General features: G+C 40.5%; 1 protein-coding gene across 6 annotated transcripts in view; it reads right to left on the bottom strand.

The window, feature by feature from the left end:
* Window positions 1–24,963, bottom strand: part of Fam149b1 (family with sequence similarity 149 member B1) — a 29,543-nt gene that overhangs the window by 457 nt on the left and 4,123 nt on the right. Inside the window, exons 3-13 of one of the 6 annotated variants that reach the window (XM_090346531.1) lie at window positions 24,299–24,416; window positions 22,734–22,876; window positions 21,111–21,227; window positions 18,305–18,469; window positions 16,089–16,276; window positions 11,476–11,600; window positions 8,541–8,644; window positions 4,520–4,744; window positions 4,043–4,166; window positions 3,339–3,461; window positions 1,169–1,241 (exon numbers count right to left, since the gene is read on the bottom strand). In XM_090346531.1, the coding sequence (XP_090202657.1) occupies window positions 1,169–1,241; window positions 3,339–3,461; window positions 4,043–4,166; window positions 4,520–4,744; window positions 8,541–8,644; window positions 11,476–11,600; window positions 16,089–16,276; window positions 18,305–18,469; window positions 21,111–21,227; window positions 22,734–22,876; window positions 24,299–24,416 (1,505 nt within the window). Of the gene's footprint in view, window positions 1–1,168; window positions 1,242–3,338; window positions 3,462–4,042; window positions 4,167–4,519; window positions 4,745–8,540; window positions 8,645–11,475; window positions 11,601–16,088; window positions 16,277–18,304; window positions 18,470–21,110; window positions 21,228–22,733; window positions 22,877–24,291; window positions 24,417–24,963 lie in introns of those variants that run through there. The other 5 variants (XM_090346530.1, XM_090346533.1, XM_090346534.1 and 2 more) reach the window with 5 other exon arrangements.

Below are 24,963 nucleotides of genomic sequence, written 5' to 3'. Positions count from 1 at the left end.
GGGGTTTGAACTTGGTGTACCATGCTTGTTAGGCAGCCATTTGAGCACTTTAGCCAGATTCTTAGCCATTTGAGGGCTATATTGTTCCAGTTATTGGAGCAAAATTTGGAGACTGGGACTAAGTAGTAAAGGATATATTTATCCTATAAAAATGAAAAAAAGCTCCTGTAGTCTTAAGAAAGCAGTAATCTAGTTTAAAGAAGAGGCCACAAATAAAAAAGTATTAAAATATTTGTCCCACCACAATAATCAGACCTACCAAATATGCTAAACTCCTTTAATAAGTTAAGAGAATATAACTTACAGACTAAAAAACAAAAATAAGACAAAACAAAACACCGAAAAACCCTAATATCATATCAGTCACACCCTTTTCTGATTTTGCTTTGGTGGGGGGAGGAGAGTGGTTAGCAGAGTATACACTAGCACAAAATGATAGGAGGAAGCTGTGCACCAGTGGTTCACACCCGTAATCCTAGCTACCCAGGAGGCTGAGATCTGAAGGTCACAGGTCAAAGTCAGTCTGGGCAGGAAAGTCCATGAGATTCTGAGCTCTAATAAACTCAGAAAAAGCCAGACATAGTGCTGTGGCCGAAGTGGCAGAGCACCATCATCTAGTGCCCAGGCCCTGCCTGAGTTCAAGCCCCAGGACTGGCAAATAAATAAATAGGAATTCTTTCCTTGTTCTAGCATTAAACTGACAAAAGCAGTTTCATCCATAGGAATGTTTTGCTTACATAGTAAAACCCATGTTGGGTTCTTAAGGGGGCTATTCTAAGTATTATGTAATTGATGTTAACATGTCACATATTTTTTGTTGTCCATGAGAGGCTTGAACTCTGGGCCTGGTGCTGTCCTTGAGCCCTTCAGCTCAAGGCTACCACCCAACCCCTTGAGCCACAGCACCACTCCCAATATTATGAAGATTTATTTGGCTCAGAAAAAAAAAATCAAAGTAGTTTATCAAGAATAGTGATTCATGTACAAAGTGTAAAAAAAAATGTGGAACTCTGGATTTAGCAATTTATCTTAGTGTAACTATCCTTAAAGAAGTTGAAGTGAGGAGACTATGAATAGAAGAAGCTGGAGCAAAGGGGGGAGTAAGGGAGAGAGTAGGGGAAGGCAGGGTCATAACATAGTAAGTGGGGAGCTGTGGCCAGGTCTGTACCTGCAGATCTCCTGCCAGGTCGGGTCTGGTGAGAGTACTCAGCTGTACAAGAAAGGCGATTCTGTGTATCTGGCTAAAAAAGACGAAACATGTCTTGAAATGTAACTACTCTCAAAAGACAACAATTTTCCAGGTTTATAAGGGAAAACATTCACATTAAAAATGATGCAAAAAGCATCATCTTCTAACTTGAGGTTAAAGTTGGCTGAAGGTACTGAGAGAATCCAAAGCCAGGTGCCCAACAAGCCACTTGTTTTACAATTTTATTAATCTTAGCATATATGATCCTTCCATAGTACATACGGTATAATCCAGTTAGCTTCAAGTGAGATTTTTTTGTTGTTGTTTTACCTTGCTAGGTAGCCCAGGCTTCCCTAAAAGCGATGCTGCTCCTACCTTGGCCTGAAATCTGGGATTGTGAGCATGTTGAACCATGCAGGGCCAGGAGAAATTTATTTGCTGTTTTAAAACAAATGTACTTTTTCAATATAAGTCAAATACCTGTGACTATCATGCTGAAACTGAATCTTAGCTTTATGAAATTCAAGCTGGAGCCAGGGCATGGTGGCTCATGCCTGTACTACTAGCTATTCAGGAGGCTGAGATCTGAGGGTTGCAGTTCAAAGCTAGCCTAGGCACTAAAGACCGAGAGACTCTTAGCTCTAGAAAACTAGAAGTGGGGCTGTGGCTCAAGGGGTAGGGCAGTAGCCTTGAAGAACTCAGGGACAGCCCCCATGCCCAGAGTCCAAGCCCCAAGACCACCCCCCCCAAAAAAAATTCAAAACATTTGTTATTCCAAGGAGTTTACAATGTAAAAATATGACTAACTTGTACCATCCTGCTCGGTTTTCTTGAGTAAGAAGATCCCTGTGAGAGCACTAGAATAGGAAGATATTTTTTCTAGGGGCAAAGAGTTTAGCCAATGGTAGAGTGCTTGCCTAGCATGCACAAATCCCTGAGTTCAATTCCTTGGTACCACAAACAGAAAAAGCCAGAAGTCGGGCCAGGAGTTTGGCCTAGTGGTTAAAGTGCTTGCCTAGCATGCATGAAGAAGCTGGGAAGAGGCAAGGAAGGTTCTTCAAAGTTTGCAGAGCACTTGGCTCCACTAAAACCTTGATTTTGGACTAAAACAATAAATGTGTTGTTTTATCCACCCAGTTTGTGGTCATTTGTGATGGTAGGCATGAGAAACTTAAGAGTTCTATTTGTTATTTTCACTCCTTTCTTACGAAAAAATATAGTACAGTACTTCAACAGAGTTCAAGATGGATTAAATGGGCTGCAAACACCACAGTTATAAAAATGGGTGCAGGATGTAGGGCCCTTGGTTCTTGTGTATTGTGTTAACTCCCCGTGCTTTCCCCTGGCTCTCCAAGCCCTTTGTTACTTTTTATTTTTTTGTTGGTCCTGGGGCTTTAATTCCACACCTAGGCACTCTCCCTAAGCCTCTTTGTGCTGAAGGTTCGCACTTTATCACTTGAGCCATAGTGCTACTTCCAGCTTTTTCTCAGTAGTTTATTGGGGTTAAGAGTATCATGAACTTTTTTGCCGAGGCTGCCTTTGAACTGTGATCCTTAGATCTCCATCTTATAAGTAGCTAGTATTATAGACATTATCCACCAGATCCCAGCTTTCCAAGCCCTTTTATCTTAGATGAGGTTGGTTTGCACTCCTGACGTACAAATGGGCAAGGTTACTGCATGGCCTCCAGTCTCCAATTAAGTCTGTTTCTATTTGTAAATGCTTCAAAATAATTTAGTAAGATTAATTTTACTTGCTTTAAAAACATACTGTAAATAGGTAGTGGTATGGGTGTTTAAAAGAGTGGGAAAAACTCACACATGCACGGTCCTGTGTGACCCACTTTAGTTGTAATTGCACCATGCACCTAATATGCAGTAGGGTTTAGCATTTTTGCATGTGCTCGAATGTTGAATTGTTTAAAATTTGTAATTTACATATAAGGCATGTCACTGAGAAAAATTAGGGGCAAGAATCAGAATTTTGATTAAATATACTTAGAATGCTATTGTTTTAAATAATTATATCCACAACTTTTATTGTTGGATTGGAGTAAGCCACTAGATAAAAATCTTAAGCCCATCACACTAGTACTTTCCCCATACTCCTTTCCCCAGCCATCAAGAACAAATAGGAATCATGTCACTACCAAAAATGACTGTGTTGTGTTGGGTCTGGAGAAGAAGTCAGGTAACAGGATCCTCTCCTTTGGCTGTTGATATTTGGGCTCATTCACTGCACTTCGAGCTCGACTAGAATCGCCATGGGATTTCTGTGAGAGACAAGTTACAGAAAATTAAAATTTGTATCCAGGCATAGTGGTTCACGCCTGTAATCCTAGCTATTCAGGAGGCTGAGATCTGAGGATCAAGGTTCAAAGCCAGCCAGGGCAAAAACGGACCTGAGACTTTTATCCTCAGTTAACCTCTAGAAAACAAAAGTGGGGCTTGGCTCAAGAGTAGGGAGGTAGCCTTGAGCTGAAGAGCTCAGGGATAGCGCCCAGGCCATGTTTGTGTACCCATGAATCCTGGTAGGAGTGGTATGTGCTGGCCATCTGTTAGAACTCTAGTTCAAATGGGGCAGAATTCCTGACAGGAGACGTTTCAGTAAGCACACAGAAAGTGAGTAGCAGGGGGCTGGGAGTCTGGCCTAGTGGTAGAGGGCTTGCGTAACATTCACGAAGACCTGGGTTCAATTCCTCGGTACCACATACATAGAAAAAAAGCGGAAGTGGTGCTGAGGCTCACATGGTAGAGCTCTGGCCTTGAGAAAGTCCAAGGACAGTGCTCAGGCCCTAAGCCCAAGCCTAGGACTGGCAAAAAAAAAAAAAAAAAGAGTAGTAGGGAGACATACCATTTGCCTCGGTGGCCCCACACTATGTAGATGGTCCACTTCAGCTGTGCCAATAGGCGGTAGCAGATTATTTCGACCCAAGGGGATTGGTGAGGGAGAGGAGAGTGAGTCAACTGCCACTGGTCTGCAGATCCCACCAGCAAACAAGTTAGAAAAGAATGAAGTTTGTAAAACAATAGAAGTAGATTAGACATCATAAATGTTGGTGTGCAAAAGCTTTAAACTGCCCTATTATTAAGTAAAGGGATTTTAAGTTTCAGAGCTAGAAATCTTTAGCTAAATCAACAGAGATCCAGTATTTAAGCTGGATATATTTGCATTAATATATTTGTATTTTTAGATTTGAACAAATGGTTAATCCAGCATGGGAATACTTAATTTGTAGGCTTAGAGCTTATAGTTAAGGCTTATGTTTATGTTCATTATAAAAGATTTCCCAGTTTACCAGTTTCCAGAAACTTTGCTTTTGAAACCTACACTTGGGATCCTTTGAGGATTTCTTCCGCAGGTCGTGGTGTTCCAGTGCGTGAATGGCTCGTGTTGATTGGATGAAGGGTACGTGGTGGGGGGTTACGTCTCCTGGCAGATTGTGCTGTATATAACAGAGACGATGGACTAAGCTCCGAAGCTCGATTTGGCCAGTTTCGAGTTGAGAGGATGGTACTGGACCCAGGCCTCATAAGTAGCTTGTCATCAAGATCACTAGTGGCCAAATCAGAAACTTACAGTGAAATATAGGAACAAGATTCACAGGGTAAAAATCCGTTACTCTATGTATTTAGGGAAGAAAGGAGCAAAAATAGAAGCCTTTTGGTAACTTTTGGTAGTTTCTGGAAGGAAATCTAGAGAATCTATTTTGATTTTAAAGATATGTGTTGCTTGTAGCCCAGAGTGGCCTCAAACCTTGTAATCCTTCAGTCTAAGCTTCCTGAGTGCTGGGATTACAGGTGAGTGCCACCCTTGGTGAGAATCTGTCAGTAAAAGTGGAAAATGTAGTTTCAGTGATAATCACTAGAGATTTGAGAAAACAAGTCCATTACTCACCTGCCAATATAGTTACTTGTCCATCAGTAAAGACACACATCTGTAGAGCACCTACCACACAGTACTTCCCACAAGTCTGCTACCTGTCATGGACCTGCTTACTAGAGTTGACTTTTTTTTTTTCTTCTTCCTGAGCCAAGGGAGTGACTTTAGAAAGACAACTAAAAGGCAGGTATTGTGACTTGGGAGTAGTGGCACCAGTGTGGCTCCAACTGAGCTGAAGCCCGTGGTTCACATGTGTAATCTTAGCTACACAGGAGGCTGAGATCAGAGGGCCTTAGTACAAAAGCCCTTGAGACTATCCAGCAAACCAGCAAAGTGCCAGACTGGAGGAGAGGCTCAAGAAGAGCACCAGCCATAGTGAAAAAGTCCAGTGAGAGTGCAGGTCCCTAAGTCTGAGCCTGGCATTGGTGCATATACACGCACAATGCTCAGCTAATTGGAACCTATAGAGGTGAAGATAAGGAAGGCTAGGACTAGGCCAAGGGTCAAACTGAGAAAAACAGCTCTTCTATAAGTCATTTGCTAAGACACCATGCCCAAACACTTCAGTAATTACACTAAATCATAGATGCGGCTCTCCCCCCCCCTCCCCCGCCCGCCTCCATCCCAGGGCTTTTCTTTTTTTTTTTTTTGGATTGGTGATAAGTTTGGCTTTTAAAGCAGGTAAGTGGAGATTTGGCTATTGTAAGATTATTAGGAGACAGTATTTGTGCAATGAAATGGGAAATTGGAAGAATAAAGCAGCCCAGCTTTGCTACTTAGTTTTCAGCAAACTTCTCAACCTTTGAAGCCACTTGATTTAACATCTAATGTGAATATCCCTTGATTTGAAGGGAGAATGCCCATCAAGGAATAGATATAAACCTTGAGAATTTTAAAAGATCTTTTGTGGTCTTCCTGCTTCAAACCACTTACTCAGGTTTTTTTTTTTTTTATCTGATGATTTGCATGGTTTTTTTTTGTGTCTAACACATTCTTCTTTCTACAAGTTTGGACTTTAGCTACTCTGTGTTAATCTGTTATAATTCTAGGTTCAGATATCTCCAACCAGATGACTTTTAGATCAGTCTGTAACTCTAATCTCTTCTACATTTCCCTTGAAATAAACCCATTACTGTCATTGTAAACTTAAGACCCCTCAAGTGGAAGTGTGGCTGAAATAGTACAGTACCAGCCTTGAACGGTATGGGGGAAAACCAAATGAGAGCACAAGGCCCCAAATTCAAGCTCCACTACTGGCAAACACAGGCAGCTCAAAGGAAACTTATTTCCCTTCAAAACAAGTCCCTTCCACTTGAAATCTCAGAGCTTTTCTTTTTTGTTTTGGCCCATCCTGGGGCTTGGACTCAGGGTATGGGCAATGTCCCTTAGCCTCTTTTGTACAAGGCTAATACTCTACCACTTGAGCTACTGTGCCACTTGCAGCTTTTTCTGTTATATACTGAGGAAACAAATGCAGGGCTTTATGCACGCAAGGCAAGCACACTACCACTAAGCCATCTCATAGCTTTGATTCTTTTCTTTCTACAGCTTTTCATTTCTTGCATAATATTTCCTAAAATAGTAAACTCCTTGTAGAAAGTCTTGTAGTGGATGGGGAGGGACCCCAAGGCTTTGCAACTGTTAGGTATGTATTCTACCACTAAGCTATGCTCCAGTTCACTTCTTTCTTATCCTGTGCTAACACAGGAGTGACCTTCACAATTCATGCTCCAACTCTGAACATCTTTCTTTTAGGAACTAGCATTGCTGATTGGAGTGTAAAGTGGAATAACTACTTTGAGAAATTGTATGACAGTTTCTTATGGAGTACTGACCCAAAACACATGTAATAATAAGTCCACAAGGGCCGGGAATTTGGCCTAGTGGTAGAGTGCTTGCCTAGCATACACGAAGACCCGGGTTCGATTCCTCGGTACCACATACATAGAAGAAAGCCGGAAATGGTGCTGAGGCTCAAGTGGTAGAGCTCTAGCCTTGAGAAAGTCCAAGGATAGTGTTCAGGCCCTTAGCTCAAGCCCAGGACTGGCAAAAATAGTAATAATAATAAGTCCACAAAAAAGACATCCCCAGCCGGGGGCGGTGGCTCATGCCTGTAATCCTAGCTACTCAGAAGGCGGGGATCTGAGGATTCTGGTTCAAAGTTGGGCTGGGCCTGCGCACTAAAGACCATGAAACCCTTATGTCCAATTAACTACCAGAAAACCGGAAGTGGGGCTGTGGCTCCAGGGGTAGGACGGTAGCCTTGAGCTGAAGAGCTCAGGGACAGCACCCAGCCCCAAAGTTCAAGCCCCACGACTGACAAAAAAAAGAATATAGTGCTTTTATACATAATAGTGATAACCTGGAAAAAAAAAAACCCAAGTATTAACAGGAGAGTAGATAAACTGTGATGCATTCTTAGTAGAATACTAACTCAGCAATAGAGAGCATCTGCAACAGCATGGATTGTCACAAAACCATGGCATTCAAGGGACTAGGGTATAGCTCAGTGGTAGAGCATTTAATCTACCACACATGATATTCTTGTTCACCCCCAAGTATTGCCAAGTAGGAAAACCACAACACCAAATCTCCACTCTTCAGGGGTGATGACTCAAGTGGTGGAACCCATATCTAACAAGTACAAGACCATGATTTCAAACCCCAGAACTGATTAAAAAACAAAATTGCTATTCAGGACCATCCAGAGCAGGGCACTCATTAGTGGCTCACGTTAGCTATGCAGGAGGCTTGAGATTTAAAGCCAGCCCAGGCAGACAAACCTGATTCATCTCCAAGAACCGATAAAAAGCCAGAAGTAGATAGTAGCATAAGTGATGAGTAGCAGCCATGAGTAGAAAAGGCTGAGAGGTGGTGGAGGCCCTGAGCTGAAGCTTGAGTACTAGCATGCAGTGCACGTACATAGATTGTCAATGATGTCAATGATCTTTGATGAGAGATGCATTGAAGATGTTCTTTCCTGCCCTCCTTATAGCAAAAATAGCTCTTTCTGATTTGTATTTTCTTTTTAAAAAAACTTTTTGTTTTTGTTTTTTGGTACTGGGGATTGAACCCAGGAAACTGCACTTGCTAGGCAAGTGCTTTGCCACTGAGCTATGTCCCAGCCCCTGATTTGTATTTTACTTCCAAACCTCTTCTCATACTATTATTCCTACCTAAAATGGCCTGTTGCTCTTTTCTGCTTATCCAAATCCCCATGAAAATGCTGAGCTGCACTCAGTCTGCTTGCATTCATTTGTCATGACTAGGTCTCACTTTACATGTGTCATCTCAGTTCCCAGCTCCCTGTATGTGTGGGCTGTCCACGCCCCTTGGATGTTTCACTTCCCAGGTTTCTCTGTGATTGCTGAGGTACTCAAAAAGGCACAGTATTTGAGATTTTGTTTTCCCTTTATTTCTCCGTGATCTACTTATGCTTTAGAGTTTACTAATATCTTATACTTCTTACAAGAGCTTGTCCATTAGGGAGAGGTTTCTTGGTTGTAGAGGCATCCCGTGAACCAAGAGACCATTCATATTTGACTGGTGAACACTTGCTTGACAGAAGTTCATCTACATGCCAAAAGAAGATGTTACTCATAATTAGTTAGTAAAGGTTGATTTTTTTTTTTTTTTGCGAGACCTGGGGACTGAAATTAGAGCCTGAGCACTGTCCTTGGGCTTTCTTCAAGGCTAGTACTCTACCACTTGAGCCACAGAACTACTTCTGGCTCTTTGTGTATGTGGTACTGAGGAATCGAACTCAGGTCTTCGTGCATGCTAGACAAGCACTCTACCAGTAGGCCAAACTCCCAGCCCCAACGCTGATTTTCTAACTTGGCCAAAAGTTAATGTTTCCATTAAATCATCTGTACATTTGTCCTCCATGCCTTTACTTTTATAACTGTTGGCAGTAGCTCTAAGTGAGGACCCAAGGTCCTCTTTGTAGTACACTGTAAGACAGATCCTTTTCTCTCTGTTTCTAACTGATAGCAGGTTCAGTCAATCTCTAGGTGAAAGACACTGTTATAGGGGAGAAAGGATAATTGTCACTTAACAGTAGAAGAGAAAACATACATAGAAAATTCACAAATGAAATAGGGAAAAATATGAATACAGGTAAAATCCTGAGGTCTGACAAAAATTGATCCCCTCACTTTTACTATTTCTAGAACAATCAGGGTTTTTTGTTTTGTCTTCCGGTGTTTTGTGGGTCATTGGGGCTTGACCTCAGCCTGGGTGCTGGCCCTGAACTCTTTACCTCAAGGCTACCTTCCTACCCTTGAGCCAAGCCCCACTTCCCATTTTGTAGAGGTTAATTGAAATAAGTCTCAGGTCTTTTTGTGCCCAGGCTGGCTCTAAATCTTGATCTTTGGATCTCAGCCTCCTGAGTAGCTAGGATTACAGGCATGAGCCACCACGATGGCTTAGAAGTCAGTTGTTATTTGCTATTATTTTGGGTGGGGGGAAGCTTGTTATATTTCCCAGGCTGGTCTCAAACTCATGGGCTCACGTGGTCGTAAGTATCTGGGACTGTTGGTACATATCACCTTACCTTACCTGATAACCTATTATTTTTTGGTGCTGGTCCTGGGGCTTGAACTCAGGGTCTGGAAGCTATCCCTGAGATTTCCTGCTCGCGGATAGCACACACCAACTGAGCCACAGCTCTACTTCCAGCTTCTTTGGTGCTTAATTAGAGATAAGAGTTTCATGGATTTTTCCCTGCCTACACTGGTTTCAAACTCAGTCTTTAGATCTCAGTCTTCTGGGTAGCTAGGATTACAGGAATGAGCACCTAGCCTTGAAGACTATTTTCAGGAATGTATCTTTCCTGTTCTAGTGTTACTAGGGTTACATGGACTAGAGCGCCAGCCTAGAGCCCTGCTTATATATTCTCTCTAGTGAGTTCAGTGTTTTTTGGCTATTTTCTCTGCTACAAAATGTATTTTCCAATTTAGTTAACTGTTCAAAGGCTAAGAAAGGCCATCTAAAGCATAACCAGATTAGTTTAACGTGCTAGGTCACAACCAAAGGAGCACTCATATTTACCTGGTGATTTCTCCTTATGTTGAGCTGTGAGTCTGCTGGTTTATTTCTAAATAAAGTATTATCTAGAATTACATTTATGCCTTTGGACTAAATCCAGCTATATAATACCTGGCCACTATACTAAAATGCTTACGACTGATTCTGGTAATAAACACAGGATTGATGACCATGGCTTTTTTGGTTTAATCTTTTATCCCAAGTAATGCTAGGAAACTGTCATGTAGGGATTGCAACCACATAAATCTTCAAACAGGGATGAAGCCAAGTACATCAGCTTCCTGTAAGAAACAGCCATATTGGGCTGGGAGTTTGGCCTAGTGGTTAAAGTGCTTGCCTAGCATGCACGAAGACCCGGGTTTGATTCCTCGGTACCACATACATAGAAAAAAGCCAGAAGTGGTGCCGAGGCTCAAGTGGTACAGCTCTAGCCTTGAAAAAGTCCAAGGACAGTGCTCAGGCCCTGAGCTCAAGCCCAGGACTGGCAAAAAAAAAAAAAAAATAGCCATATTTTTCTTTATTTAGAGACTTACTCAATTTTTCTCTTCCCTTTGGCTTTCCTTTTACACCTATGAGGTAAATATCCTAAAGCCCAAAAAAGGTCAACAGAGGGTCGGGAGTGTAGCCTAGTGGTAGAGTGCTTGTCTAGCATCCACAAAGCTCTGGGTTTGATTCCTTGGTGCCACATACACAGAAAGAGCCAGAAGTGGTATTGACTCAAGTGGCAGAGTGATAGTCCTGAGAAAGCTCAAGATCAGTGCCCAGGCCCTGAGTTCAGTCCCTAAGACTGGCGAAAAAGAAAACCAGAGTAGGTTGAGAGAAAAGAGAAAGAGGACAGAACATTAAGACCACAGAAAATCTGAAGATACTCTCGTTTTTCTTTATAAAGATGTCCTTAGATTAACCACAGTTATTTCTAGATTGCACAATTTAAAACACAAGCCTTTTCAAAAGAACTATCTTAAGTTTATCAGTCTATCTGAGTATGCTATTTTTTCAACTGAAATTGATCAGTAATTAACCTACAACTGTACTGTCATAAATAAAACAAGTTTAAAAAACCTGAGGGCCAGGAGTTTGGCCTAGTAGTAGAGTGCTTGCCTAGCATGCATGAAGACCTGGGTTCGACTCCTTGGTACCACATATCTAGAAAAAGCTGGAAGAGGTGCTGTGGCTCAAGTGGTAAGGCTCTAACCTTGAGAAAGACCAGTGCTTAGGCCCTGAGTTCAAGCCCCAGGACTGGCAAAAATAATATACTACTACTACTACTAATAATAATAATAATCTGAGCAATCTGTTCCTCTGGCATCTAGCATGAACAGTCCTAGGTTGTCTCACCCTTCTCTGAGGCTTACCGGACTTGAGGTGATGGACAGCATCTTGGACTGTGGCATTCGAGGCAACACCAAAGGATGTGGTTCACTCAGCTCATGGGGACTTTCTGAATCTGGTCTGGTGACTGCAACATTACTCTCATCATCTGAGCAAAGGAACAGAATCCATTATCCATAAGTGTCTTCTGACCCACTGCAACATGTTTAAACATGTTTAACATGTCCTATGTGGTGCCCACAAGCCACACACTTAAAATACAACACTTAAAATGTCGAGACCTCCATGTCAACCAATAGCTTGGCATGGTGGCATGTGCCTATTATCCCAGGTGTGTGGGAAGTATAAATGGAGGAGAATCAAGATCCAGGCTAGCATAGGCATAATCATACATCCTATTTGAGAAATAATAAAAGCAAAATGGGTCATGTCGTGGTTCACATGGGAGAATGCCTGCCTAACATGTGCAAGGCCTTGAATATCAAATACCAATACCACCAAAAACTAAAAACAAAAAAAGCCACAAAAAATAAAAGGAAGCACCAAACATGGTGGTACACGCCTGTAATCCCAACAGTAGGGATGCTGAAGAGAGGGACTGCAAGTTAAGGAAAAGCCTGAACTACACAGGGAGACCCTGTCTTAAAACAACAAAAAACTTGAAAATGAGTTAAGCACAAAACATAACATGCACACAATATAAATTACTAAAATTAAAATAGCATAAGGTAAATAAAAATAGGTAACCCAAATTTTAAAAATCAGAAGCAATTCAGGGAGATGATAGTGTGAATTGGGCACTTAAATTGCATGTAAACTACATAAAATTATACCTTTTATCTTATTTTTTGCCAGACGTGGGACTTGAACTCAGGGCCTGGGCACTGTCTTTGGACACTTTTTGCTCAAGGGTAGCACTCTGCCACTTGAGCCACAGTGCTACTTCCATCTTTTTCTGTGCATATTGTACTGAGGAATTGAACCCAAGGCTTCATGCATGCTAGGTGAGCACTCTACCACTAGGCCATCCTCCTGGCCTATACCTTATATTTTAAAATGTAAAAATAATACAAATGAGAAGACACAGATAATTTCTAGACAAAGACTAGGACACAAACTGTTGATATGCAGTTAATAAAATTATCTTGCAAAAAAAGCAAAACATCTAGAAAAGAATCAATTACCAGTAGATTCATCTATAGGGAATACTAAAAGACATTTTTTTCAGGCTGAAAGAACTTAAGTTTTCCTTTTAATAAGATAAGATTTATGTAACAGAATTCACCATTTTGTCCATTTTAAAGCATACAATTAAGTGGGATTTTTTTTCTTAAAAGTATATTCAAAATGTAATTATCACCACTAATTTCAGAAAATTTCCATCACTCCAAAAAGAAACTACCTCCTGATTCCCTTCCTCCATCCCCTGGCAACCACCAACCTGCTTTCCTCTGGGATTCTGCCTGCTGGCTGTTTCATCTGAGTGAAGTCATGTAAAATATGGCTTTTTGTGTCTGGCCCCTTTTATATAATGTTTTCAAGGCTCATCCATTTTGTCAATTCATTTTTGTGGATGGCTAATATTTCACTGCTTGGTGTATTAGTCTAGGGATATGTTCTAACAAAATACCAGACTGAGTGGATTGATTACACAATAGACATTTTCTTACAGTTCTGGAGGCCAAGATCAAGATGCCATCAGGGCTGGTCTCTGGTAAGGCCTCTCTCTTCCTGGCTGTGGGTGGCCACCTTCTTGCTGTGTCCTCAGATGACCTCTTCTCTGTGCATGTGTGGAAAGAGATATCTCTGGTGTCTCTTCCTCTATTGATAAGTACACCAGCCTTATGGATTTAGGGTCCCACCTTCTGGCTTCAACCACAGTGATATTCCTAAATTCCCTTTCTCCAGATAAAGGCAGAGTAAGGGTTAAGCCTTCAAAAAAGCAATTTTAGGGGGACACAATTCATTCTACAATGCTTGGCTATTCTAAATTCTGAGTTTCCACTTTGGGGCTATCATGAAAACTACTGCTATGAACATTTGTGCAAAAGTTTTTATATTCATGTTTTTAATTCTCGGTAATATACATAGGAATGAATGTTTCTGGGTCATGTGGTAATTTTATGTTTAACGTTTAAACAAGTGCCAAACTACATGATGACTATATTAGGATGGCATTCCCAACATTACTGTTTGAGGGCTTTAGTGTCCATACATTTTCATCAATGTTTATTTTCCCCTTAAATAAATAGCTATCAGCTGGGCTCAGGTAGCTCACAACTGTAATCCTGGCTACTCAGAAGGCTGAGATCTGAGATTCTTATCTTCAGTTAACTACCAAAAAGCTGAAGTGGAGCACAGTGATAGAGCACTAGCTTTATGCAAGAGGAGGAAAAAAAGCTTAGGGACAGCACCCCAGGACTGGACTGCTACCCAAAAGAATCATTCAGTGAAACTTAAGATTATTTTGAGAAGGGGTGGGAGGGAAAGTGATAGAGGGGGTGAGATTAGTTGGATACATTGTAATTGTGTGGAAAGGAAACAACAGAATCCCTTTCCCCTGTATAAGCTAAGAAAAATAGAATCTATGGGGCCGGGAGTTTGGCCTTAGTGGTAGAGTGCTTGCCTAGCATGCACGAATTTGGTTCGATTCCTCAGTACCACATACATAGAAAAAAGCCAGAAGTGGTGCTGAGGCTCAAGTGATAGAGTGCTAGCCTTGAGAAAGTCCAAGGACAGTGCTCAGGCCCTGAGCCCAAGCCCAGGACTGCCCCCCCCCAAAAAATAGAATCTATTGAAATTATATATAATCTTGTGTGCATGAAGTGGAATCTCCTTGTTTTTTGGGAGATCACAGGCTTGTGAAACCCTACTTAGAGGACTAAGTTGTTTCAAGACTTCTCATAATTGTATGACATTATAAATGTATATTTAAAGCCATTAAGTATAGAAAAACAATTTGTAACGTATTACCCATAAGAGAAACAAATATATGTTCCCAGTTTTTGCCAGTGTTCATAACAGCATTACACAGACTAACCTAGAGGTGAAAGAACTCAAATGTCCATCAACAGATGAATAAACTGTGGTATAATGAAAGACTACTTAGCAATGAAATGGATGAATCTCAATCATCATACTGAGTGAGGAGGCCAAGAACAAAAAAAGATTTTTTTTTAAGCAGGGAAAAGATGGCTACCCACAAGCTGAGAGAAACCTCACAAACCAGTCCTGACTTCAGGGTACTAACCTCCAAAACTAGAAGAATTTGTTTCAAAGAATTTGTTTTAAAGAAGTGACTTTAAAAATCACTATAGATTAATATTTGCATTTTGCAGGGATTTATGTGAATGGAATCAAGTGGTATGTAGTCTGGCTTTTTTTCACTCAGTATATGATCTTTTGGGAGAGGGAGGCAGATTAAAGAAGGGATTTGAAAGGGCATGAACTTTTTGAGGGTGATGGATATATTCACTGTATTGATTGTGGTGATGGTTTCATGGCTAGATTTAGGATAGAACTGATCAAATTGTATACTTTAAATAGACAGGGTTTATATCAATTACTCTTCAGTAAAGCAGTTTGAATAAGTATATGCCACTTGAATGTGGTTTTTCTTCCTCAAAATCATATTGAAGGAGAAAGTATGGCATGCTATCAGCATAGACAGCCTTGTCATTAGTGCACCCACTCTCAAACAATTTAAATGCCTATTAGTTTCTGTATAAAATATAAACGTGAATCAGACCCACTTTGTGATATAATTGTTGGCATCATCTGGTCTCTGGCAAACTTTGACAACCTTTGGAATATTTTCATATGCTAATAATATGGCTACATGTTGAGGGGTCCTGAATAATTTCAGGGTGGGGGAGGTTAACTGTCAGGGAAACCCAACTGTGTGATAAAGTTTAGAACTTCCAGCCCCACCCTCTCCCCTGAACACTAGAAGGGAAAGGGATTGAAGACTAAGTACCAAGAACCAATTAACCAATTATGCCCAATTAATGAAGCCTCCATAAAAAAAAAAAACTGGCTACGGAAATTTCCAGACTGCTGAACATGTCCAAGTGCCTGGAAGGAATGTGTTCAGAGAGGGGATATGAGCTCAGCACCCCTTCTTTTATTCTTTACCCTGGGTATCTCTTCATCTGGCTACTCTCCATATGCTTTGTAATATTATTTGTGATAAATGTGTAAAGCTAAGTATTTCCCTGAGTTCTATGAACTGGCTTAGCAAATTAATCTACTTCAGGATGCTAATGTATAAGCTACTGGGCTAGAAGTGCAGGTCGCAGCCAAAGGCTTCCAAGTATCATCTGCAATGGCTAAAGGCAGGCTTGTGGGGTAGACCCCTTAAAATGTGGGTTCTGATACTTTATCCAGGTAGACAGTGTCAAGAAATAAATTGAATGATGGGATGTTCACTTGGCTGAGGAGTCTGTGCGCGTGTGCACGTGCGTATGTATGCGAAACCCCTGCACATCTGGTTGGAGGTGTGTTGTATTATAATAGGAAAAGCACTCCCCCCCTCACACCCAGTTTTTGCACTAATAAAGCATACAACCCAATAGATTATGGTTTGGATATCATGATCTTTTAAAAAAACAAAACAAAACAAAACAAAGATCCTTACCAGAAGCAAATCCTTCCCAGTGATTACGTGTCAATTGCTCCATACAGCCTATAACGTTGTTCCACACATTGTCAAACACATAAGCAAGGACATCTTCTTTCATGCAGTAAAATGGAGCAATGGGAGGGTACCCTAATTTCTGCTTGTCTATAACTGCATCTGATTTGTTTCCATGAAATTCCTCTTCCCTGGAACAGAAGCAAGAAAGACTTCATGATTATTCTCCACCTAGTATCCACCACTACCCTTTTAGTGCTTCTCTGAATGTGACTGGTGCCCTTTATCCAATCTTGCTGCTTGCCCAGTATACGCAGCACATATATGAAGCTGCTTGTGAACTAAAGGAGACAAAAGAAGACTATATCCCTCTACCACTTTCTTTTGGTGCTGGTACTGGGCTTGAACTCAGGGCTTAAGCACTGCCTCTTAGTTCCTTCATTCAAGGCTGGAATTCTACAACTTGAACCACCATTTCACATTTGGCTTTTTGTTTTTGGTCCCGGGGCTTGAATTCTGGGCCTGGGCACTGTCCTTGGACACTTTTGGCTCAAGGCTAGTGCTCTATCACTAGAGTCTTGAGTCGCAGTGCCACTTCTGGCTTTTTCTGAGTATGTGGTACCAAGCCCAGGGCTTCATGCATGCTAGACGAGTACTCTATACCACTAGGCTATGCTCATGGCCATCACTTCTGGCTTTTTGATGGTTAATTGGAGATAAAAGCCACAGAGCCTAACTACATTTTCTTTCTTTTTTCTTTTTTTTTTTTTTTGCCAGTCGTGGGGCTTGAAATCAGGGTCTGAGCACTGTCCTTGGGCTTTTCTCAAGGCTACAGCTCTACCACAGCCACAGCACTACTTTCAGTTTTTTTCTATGTATGTTATACCAAGGAATTGAACCCAGGCCTTCATGCATGCTAGGCAAGCACTCTACCACTAGGCCAAACTCCCAGCCTACATTCTCTTTTTCATTTTCACTCTTCCCCTACTTTTCTCCCCCCCCAAAAAAATTAGATGCATAGAAATTCTTTTTTGTTTGAAAACAAAAAAAAAAGAAGTTGATAGAGGCAAGAAGTGAAAGGGGAGAGGTATATGGAAAACAAAATGAAGCTATACTTGTGTTGTTTTTTTTTTACTGTTTTTTATTAATTTATTAACTGATTTTTACATCATATTTCAAATGACATGTTTAACAAACAAGTATTCAAGAATGGAATCTCTATATTACTTGTGTTTCTTTTGTAACATTTAGTTAGCTCAGTGCTGTGATGCATAGAAATCTGTGTATATTTTGCTGGCTATAAGGCTATGTGAGTATGTAAACATGGCAGTGGGAATCAGGCCATGGAAAAGAAAAACCATATTCATATGACACCATACTAATGACCTAACTACAGCCTATAACAAAATTTTCACTTGCTTATTATGCTGCTATGACTGCTTATTTTGGAACTTTGAAGACTGAAAGGAATAGTTTCCAAGTTGATGTTTAAGAAAGACAGCATAGAAGAGGGAATGCAGCACTGGATTTAGATGAAAAGATTCTGATGTTAGCTCTACTCTAGACAAATCACTTAAACACTGTAATTCTCATCTGTTCTGTAAAGAAGTGAAAAAGAGACATAAGTCAGCATTATTCATTGTAAAGTTTGTGCCAAACATGAGGTTTTATACAAACTATAAGTATATTCCCCTTTCAAATAGGATTTATACAAGCAAAGTTTATTATACCTCTCCATCTCTCCTGGAGTTCGTTTCCACTGGGCATAATTTGCAAAAGGGTAAAATCAAGTTACACAGAGAGAAACTCATTTAAAAATCTCTATTTCAGGAAGATATGTGTGAAGGAAAGAATAACCAAGAACAAACTCTGGATCTACTTGCTAACTGAAAATGAGTAACAGTTAATAATCTTAGATGGGGCTATATCATAGTTTAAGAAAAATCCAATACTGACACACAAAGTAGAGGGAGAATAAAAACCTTAAAAAGCAACACTTACGGGCCGGGAGTTTGGCCTAGTGGTAGAGTGTTTGCCTAGCATGCACGAAGACCCGGGTTCAATTCCTTGGTACCACATACATAGAAAAAAGCCGGAAGTGGTGCTGAGGCTCAACTGGTAGAGTGCTAGCCTTGAGAAAGTCCATGGACAGTGCTCAGGCCCTGAGCTCAAGCCCAGGACTGGCAAAAATAAATAAATAAATAAATAGCAACACTTACATATCTGTGTGGTCAAAAGCTAGGTATTCCTCAATGATTCCTTCGGAAAGGATTATACAGTCTTCCTCTTCTCTTTCCATAGCACACAAACCAGGGAATTTGGCAATGGAATATGATTTATGAGCATAAGATGAAATATGTACCTTCTTTCCCCTTATACCAAATCTAGGCGGGAGAAAAAGAGCAAATATTAACTATGTGCAATATAAACAGTTCTCATCACTCCTGGTGTGGTGGCTCACACCTGTAATCCTAACTACTCAGGAGGCTGAGATCTGAGGATCAAAGTTCAAAACCAGGCACAAAAGAACCTGAGACTCCAATTAACCTCTAGAAAATGGAAAGTGGGGCTTGGCTTAAGGGTAGGGCGGTAGCCTTGAGCTGAAGAGCTTAGGGACAGTGCCCAGGCTTAGTTCAAGCGCCATGACCCACAAAAAAAAAAAAAATAAATAAAAATGAGAAGTGTTTAGTTCTCATTGCAAGTCATATGACTTTTGGCACAACTCCCATCTCCTTGCCCTGACAAATCTTCGTAGACTATTTCAAGTTATTTGTTTATTAAGTATTTAGAATCAAAACCCACCATTAGATGGGTAAATACTCTACCATTGAGCTCTAACTCCATAGTGTATGTATTCTATGTCTTGCCCAGTTTCTTTCTCAAAACAGTAGAATGACTTACCAGCCACAGTTCTACTTGGGAGCACTGCACTGTCTAGTACCATTTGCTATCTTTTGGGGATGCAAACCATTATAGCTATGAAAAAGAAAGTTAACAAAAATGAAGAATATTTAAGATAACTCTTTATTAAGATGCCTCCACAGTTTATATCCCTATTTCAGTAACCCCATATTGCTCAAAAATCCATGTTCCCTAAGGTACATGGGTATAATTAAGATTTAAATTTATCTTCATACTTAGACATTCAGTAAATATGTGATGACTTACTCATTTCAGCAGGTTGGCTTTGAAGACAACCAATCACATGTGGACAATTTTTTTCCTCCTGCACTAGATACTGAACATAAATTCAGTCTTACTAGGCAAGCACTCTTATCATTTGAGTCATGCTTATGATCCATTTTATTTTTTTACAGATGGGATCTCACACTTTGCCAAGCTGGCCTCAGACCAGGATCCTCCAACTTCTATCTCCTGAGAATTTTAAGATTATAGGCATATGCCACCACACCCAGGCTGCAACACATTTTTTTTTTTTTTTTTTTTTTTTGCCAGTCCTGGGCTTGAGCTCAGGGCCTGAGCACTGTCCTTGGATTTTCTCAAGGCTAGAGCTCTACCACTTGAGCCTCAGCACTACTTCCAGCGTTCTTCTATGTATGTGGTACTGAGTAATCAAATCCAGGGCTTCGTGCATGCAAGGCAAACATTCTACCAGTAGGCTAAACTCCTGGCCCCTGCAATACAATTTTTTTTAAGTTTCTCTCAATTTAAATATTGGATACAACCAATTTATGGTTTGCTATCTTTTATTCCTTTTTGTGCCATAGTATGCTTAGTTTTTTTTTTTTTTTTTTTTTTCCCCCCCAGTCCTGGGGCTTGAACTCAAAGTCTGGGCTCTGTCCCTGAGTCTCTGTGCTCAAGGCTAGTGCTCTACCTCTTGAGCTACAGTGCCACCTCTGGCTTTCTCTGTTTTTTATGTGGTACTGAGGAATTGAACCCAGGCCTTCATGCATGTAATGGTAAGCAAGTACTCTACCACTAAGCCACATTCCCAGCCTGTTTTTTTTTTTTTGGCTGGTCGTGGGGCTTGAACTTGACCTTGGCACTATCCCTGAGCTCCGCAGCTCAAGGTTACCACCCTACACCCCTGAGCCACAGCCCCACTTCACATTTTCTAGTGATTAATTGGAGATAAGAGTCTCATGGGCTTTACTGCCCAGACTGACTTTGAACTGCGATCCTCAGATCTCAGCCTCCAATGCATGAGCCATTGCACCCAGTCTGTTTAGTTTTTTTATGGAGGAAAATATATAGCATTATAGTACTTTTTTCATTTTTTATTGTAATTAATAGAGGGGTTATAGTTATATTCACCAGATAGAATGTGCATTACTTCACACACATTGATACCCTTCTCATGTTTTTGCCCCCATTTCCCTTCCCTCACTCCTTCCCCTCATCTGATTTTCCCCTCTTCCCTTTCTCATTTCAAATAAACAAATAGACATGTATACAATGTATCAGATTACAAGGTAAAATACTGTAACAATATGAGAATAACCAAGGGATAACAAAGGAGATGAGAAATAACATTGTACATTAAGAACAATATTCACTCATGTATTACTCTTGTATTATGGCACTTTTGAACAAGGTTGATGCAGAAATCTTTCAAAAGACATTTTTGGAATATTAGAAGCCTTAAAATAAATATATTCTAGCTGAGGGTGGTGGCTTAAGCTTATAATCCTAGTTACTTGGAAGGTAGCCCAGAGAAAAAGAAGTCTGCAAGCTTCCATCTCAACTAGTGACTGGGCACAGTGCATCCCTAGTGACCTGAGAAAACCTAAATGGGAAAATTGTACTCCAGGCTACTTGATCTACACGCTACATCTCTAGGGCCTTTTGGCATTGGTTATTTTTGAAGTAGTGTCTTGCTTTTTTGTTGTTGTTGTTCTTGGTGACAGATACAACAAAATTTTAATAGACACAAAGATTGTGACCAATCTTACAGAATCTTCTATGTTTACCTAATATCTATAAATAAAAATAAATATCCTGATCTTTTGATGTATGTTGTTGGCATGCTAGGATACAGAAGTATTGCTATAATAGAATACTTACAAAGCAGAATCTCTTTCTTGAGACAAGGCTGCTTCATGCAAAGTTGAAACAACAGAAGGAGATCTAGGATATAACCCATAACCTTCACTTGGAGTGATTATCTGCCTACCCAGAATCCTTCAAAATGAAGAAACACAATTACACATGGTCACATAAGAAAAATGTAGGCATATTTGAAATAAAGGTATTAGCTCTACACAGAAATCCCTTATACTTAGTCTGACACTAAGAAAGAATCCTGGGAGAAAATGTGAGTCCTTACTACAGGTATGTCTTTCTTTGATATAATGGAGATGGAAAAGATAAAGCTTAGGAGTTAAAAAATAATCCAAAGAAAAATAAAATTTAAAAAAAAGGAAACTGAGCAAACATTTGTAATTTGCCTTTCCGTCTCTGTATTAATCAGCCTTTCATTCTACTATATTAATGTGAATTAAATCAGCTAAAATGAAGGTAGAGCCAAAATAATGAAAGCTATGAGTGACTTTCTTAGAAACATGAAACCTTATGAAAAATCTGCTTTTTATTTTTGCCAGTCCTGGGCTTGAGCTCAGGCCCTGAGCACTATCCTTGGACTTTATCAAGCTAGAGCTCTACCACTTGAGCCTCAGCACCAACTCCAGCTTTTCCCTATGTATGTGGTACCGAGAAATCGAACCCAGGTCTTTGTGCATGCCAGGCAAGCAACTCTACCAGTAGGCCAAACTCCTGACCCTAAAAGTATGCATATTAAATGATACTATTGTGGTTTCTCAGAGAAGCTCCTGAACTGCCACACGTCTGCTTTCAAGCACTCATGAGAACTGACTTGCAGCAATAAAATGTATCTGTGTAGGGCCAGGAGTTTGGCCTAGTGATAGAGTTCTTGCCTAGCATGCATGAAGATGTGGGTTTAATTCCTTGGTACCACATACACTGAAAAAAGCCAGGTGTGGTGCTGTGACTCAAGTGGTAGAGCTCTAGCCTTGAGAAAACCCAAGGACAGTGCCCAGGCCCTGAGTTCAAGCCGCAGGACCAACCAAAAAAACCCAACAAGTATATATATATATACGTATATATATATATATATATATATATATATATATGTATATATATATACACACACACACACACACACACACACACACACACATATTTTGGGGTGGGGGGGCAGGGAGTTTGGCCATGGGGCTTGAACTCTGGGCCTGGTGCTGCCCCTTAGCTCTTCAGCTCAAGGCTAGCACACAACCAGTAGAGCCACAGTGCTACTTCTGGTTTTCTGGTCATCAATTAAGAGTCTCACAGACTTTAGTATCTGAGCTGGCTTTGAACTGTGATCCTCAGATCTCAGCCTCCTAAATAGCTAGGATTCCAGGCGTGAGCCACGGGTGCCCAGTGACAAATACATTTTCTTATTCAAGCAAGGTATCTTCAGACAGCCCTAATCTCAGATCTCAGCTACTTTACTTAATGAAGAAACTTCCAAATATTGTTTTTTTTTTCTCAGCTGAGGCTTTACACCACATATCATATTTACATTCACTAAAGGACATCACCATTAGAAAACATGTCCCTAAAGGTTTTAGACACACTTTTGAAATTTTAGTCTTAGCCATAAATATGAGTTAATAGTAAGCCTTGTACCTGAGGTGAGGAAAGCTAGAAGTCCACCGTTGGCACTCTTCCTGTAGACTCACAGTATGCAAACTCGACTTCTGCTCATACAGGAGCTCATCAATAGCCATGAACATTGCCTGCACTTTTTCAGTGGCATTTTGGTCAAGTTCCTAGAAGGACGTATACCCCTCAAACGTTTAGAAAAGCTTGAACCTCTATAAAGAAAGTATATAAAGCAGGGTACCAGTAGCTCATGCCTATAATCCTAGCTACTTAGTAGATGAGACCTGAAGACCAGTGGTAGGCTGGGCAAAAAATACATCAAGACTTTTACCTCCAATTAACCAGCGAAGACTGGACTGGAGCACCAACTATTGAGTAAAAAAGCCAAACAAAAGCACAAAATCCTGACTTCAAGCCCTTTGTACTCAGAAAGCACTCAGATTTTGCTTTAAGTATTTAGCATGATAGGTGCAAACTACTAGGTCCAGCCTCTCTTCATTAAAATCGAGTCTCAAGGACTTTTCTTCCCAGACCGGCCTTATAATAGGATCTAAGTAGCAATAATTATAGGTATGAGTCACTGGTGCTTGACATGCTTCACATGCGTGAAAACCTAGATTTGATTCCTGGGTACCACATACATAGAAAATGCCAGAAGTGGTGCTATGGCTCAAGGGGTAGAGCCGTAAGCCTTGGGGAAAACACCTAAGGACAATGCTCAGGCCCTGAATTCAAGCCCCAAGATGACAAAAGTAAAAAAGGATAACATTTTGTGCAAATATTCTTAGTGTTCTTAATATATGGAAGCAAAACAATGTAAAAGCAAAAATTAGACTCGGAGGGTTGGGAGTTTCGCCTAGTGATAGAGTACTTGCCTAGTATAAACGAAGATCCAGGTTCCATTCCTCGGTTCCACATACATAGAAAAAGCCATAAATGGTGCTGTGGCTCAAGTGGCAGAGCTCTAGCCTTGAGAAAACCCAAGGACAGTGCTCAGGCCCTGAGTTCAAGTCCCAGGACTAGCAAAAAAAAAAAAAATTATGCACTGGGAGGGTAGCCTAGGGTTAGGTAGAGTGCTGGTCTAGCCTGCACAAAACCCTGGGTTCAATTCCTTGGTACCACAGCCAGAAATGGTTTTGTGGCTCAAGGGACAGGGCACTAGCCTTGAGCAAAAACTGTCCAAGGACAGTGCCCGGGTTCTGAGTTCAAGCCCCAGGACTGGCAAAAAAAAAAAAAAATCAGAACCACATTCTACATGCTATTTTTCATCTGTTTTTATTTAATAACGTTTTAAAAGTAACAGAGAGGTTCATTAGTCAACTCAGTATAACAAGGTGGCTTCCCAGTCTAGACCCAAGGGTGCCCTACGGCTGTGTAAGTGAAACATTAAGCATCTCTAAGGCTCAACTATGTTTAAGAAAGGTAAGGATTAGTGCTTCTTTGCAACTGTTATAAAGTATGATAAATGAAAAAAAAACTAAGATGTAAAGGACCAATGCAGAAAAGGAAAGAAATAAAATATACTGACAAATCCTAATTCCCAAAGTATCTCCCACAAATTCCATAAGACTGATTCACATACAACTCACACCATATCCCCAGGAGAAGTCTGAGCTGCCTTCTGTGCCTGTATAACTTGGAAAAGCAGACCTTGAATTCCCAGTGTCGGTTGATGTATAGGGTGATTCTTGGGTGATGTCAGATTCACTTAAGTGCAGAATTTGGAAGGAAGAAAGAAAAAAGAAAAATTCTCATATTTCCTTAAGTTTCTCCATCCGTACCTACTCAGAAACTTATCAGACAATAACCATAAACATATCTGAGGAACAAGAAAAAAACAACTTGATATTCAAGACATGTAGGAAAATCCCACCTAATTTCTACAGAATTGACGGCAGGCATTACAAATAATTCTGGTCATGGTTCATGGTGAGTGTTTAATATTGTATGACATTTTCAAGAAAACTAACACGTTTATTTTTTATCTTTTTTTTTTCTTGTCAATTATGGGGCTTGTCCTCAGAACATCTAGTGCTCTACTACTTTGAGCCACAGCCACTTCTGATTTTCTGGTGGTTAATTGAAAATAAGCATCTCATAGGCTTTCCTGCTAGGGCTGGCTTGAACCACTATCCGCAGAACTCAGCTTCCTAGGATTATAGGCCTCAGTCACCAGTACCTAGCTGTTTTATTTTTAATTTTCAAATGTTTGTAAAAGGGGGTTACAATTTAGCATATCCATTTATGTATCCAT

The sequence above is a fragment of the Megascapheus bottae genome, chromosome 15 (genome assembly GCF_031878675.1).
Source record: "Megascapheus bottae isolate mThoBot1 chromosome 15, mThoBot2.hap1, whole genome shotgun sequence".
NCBI lineage: Eukaryota > Metazoa > Chordata > Mammalia > Rodentia > Geomyidae > Megascapheus > Megascapheus bottae.
The sequence above is the reverse complement of the archived record's forward strand: the minus strand, read 5'-3'. Positions and strand labels throughout refer to the sequence as shown.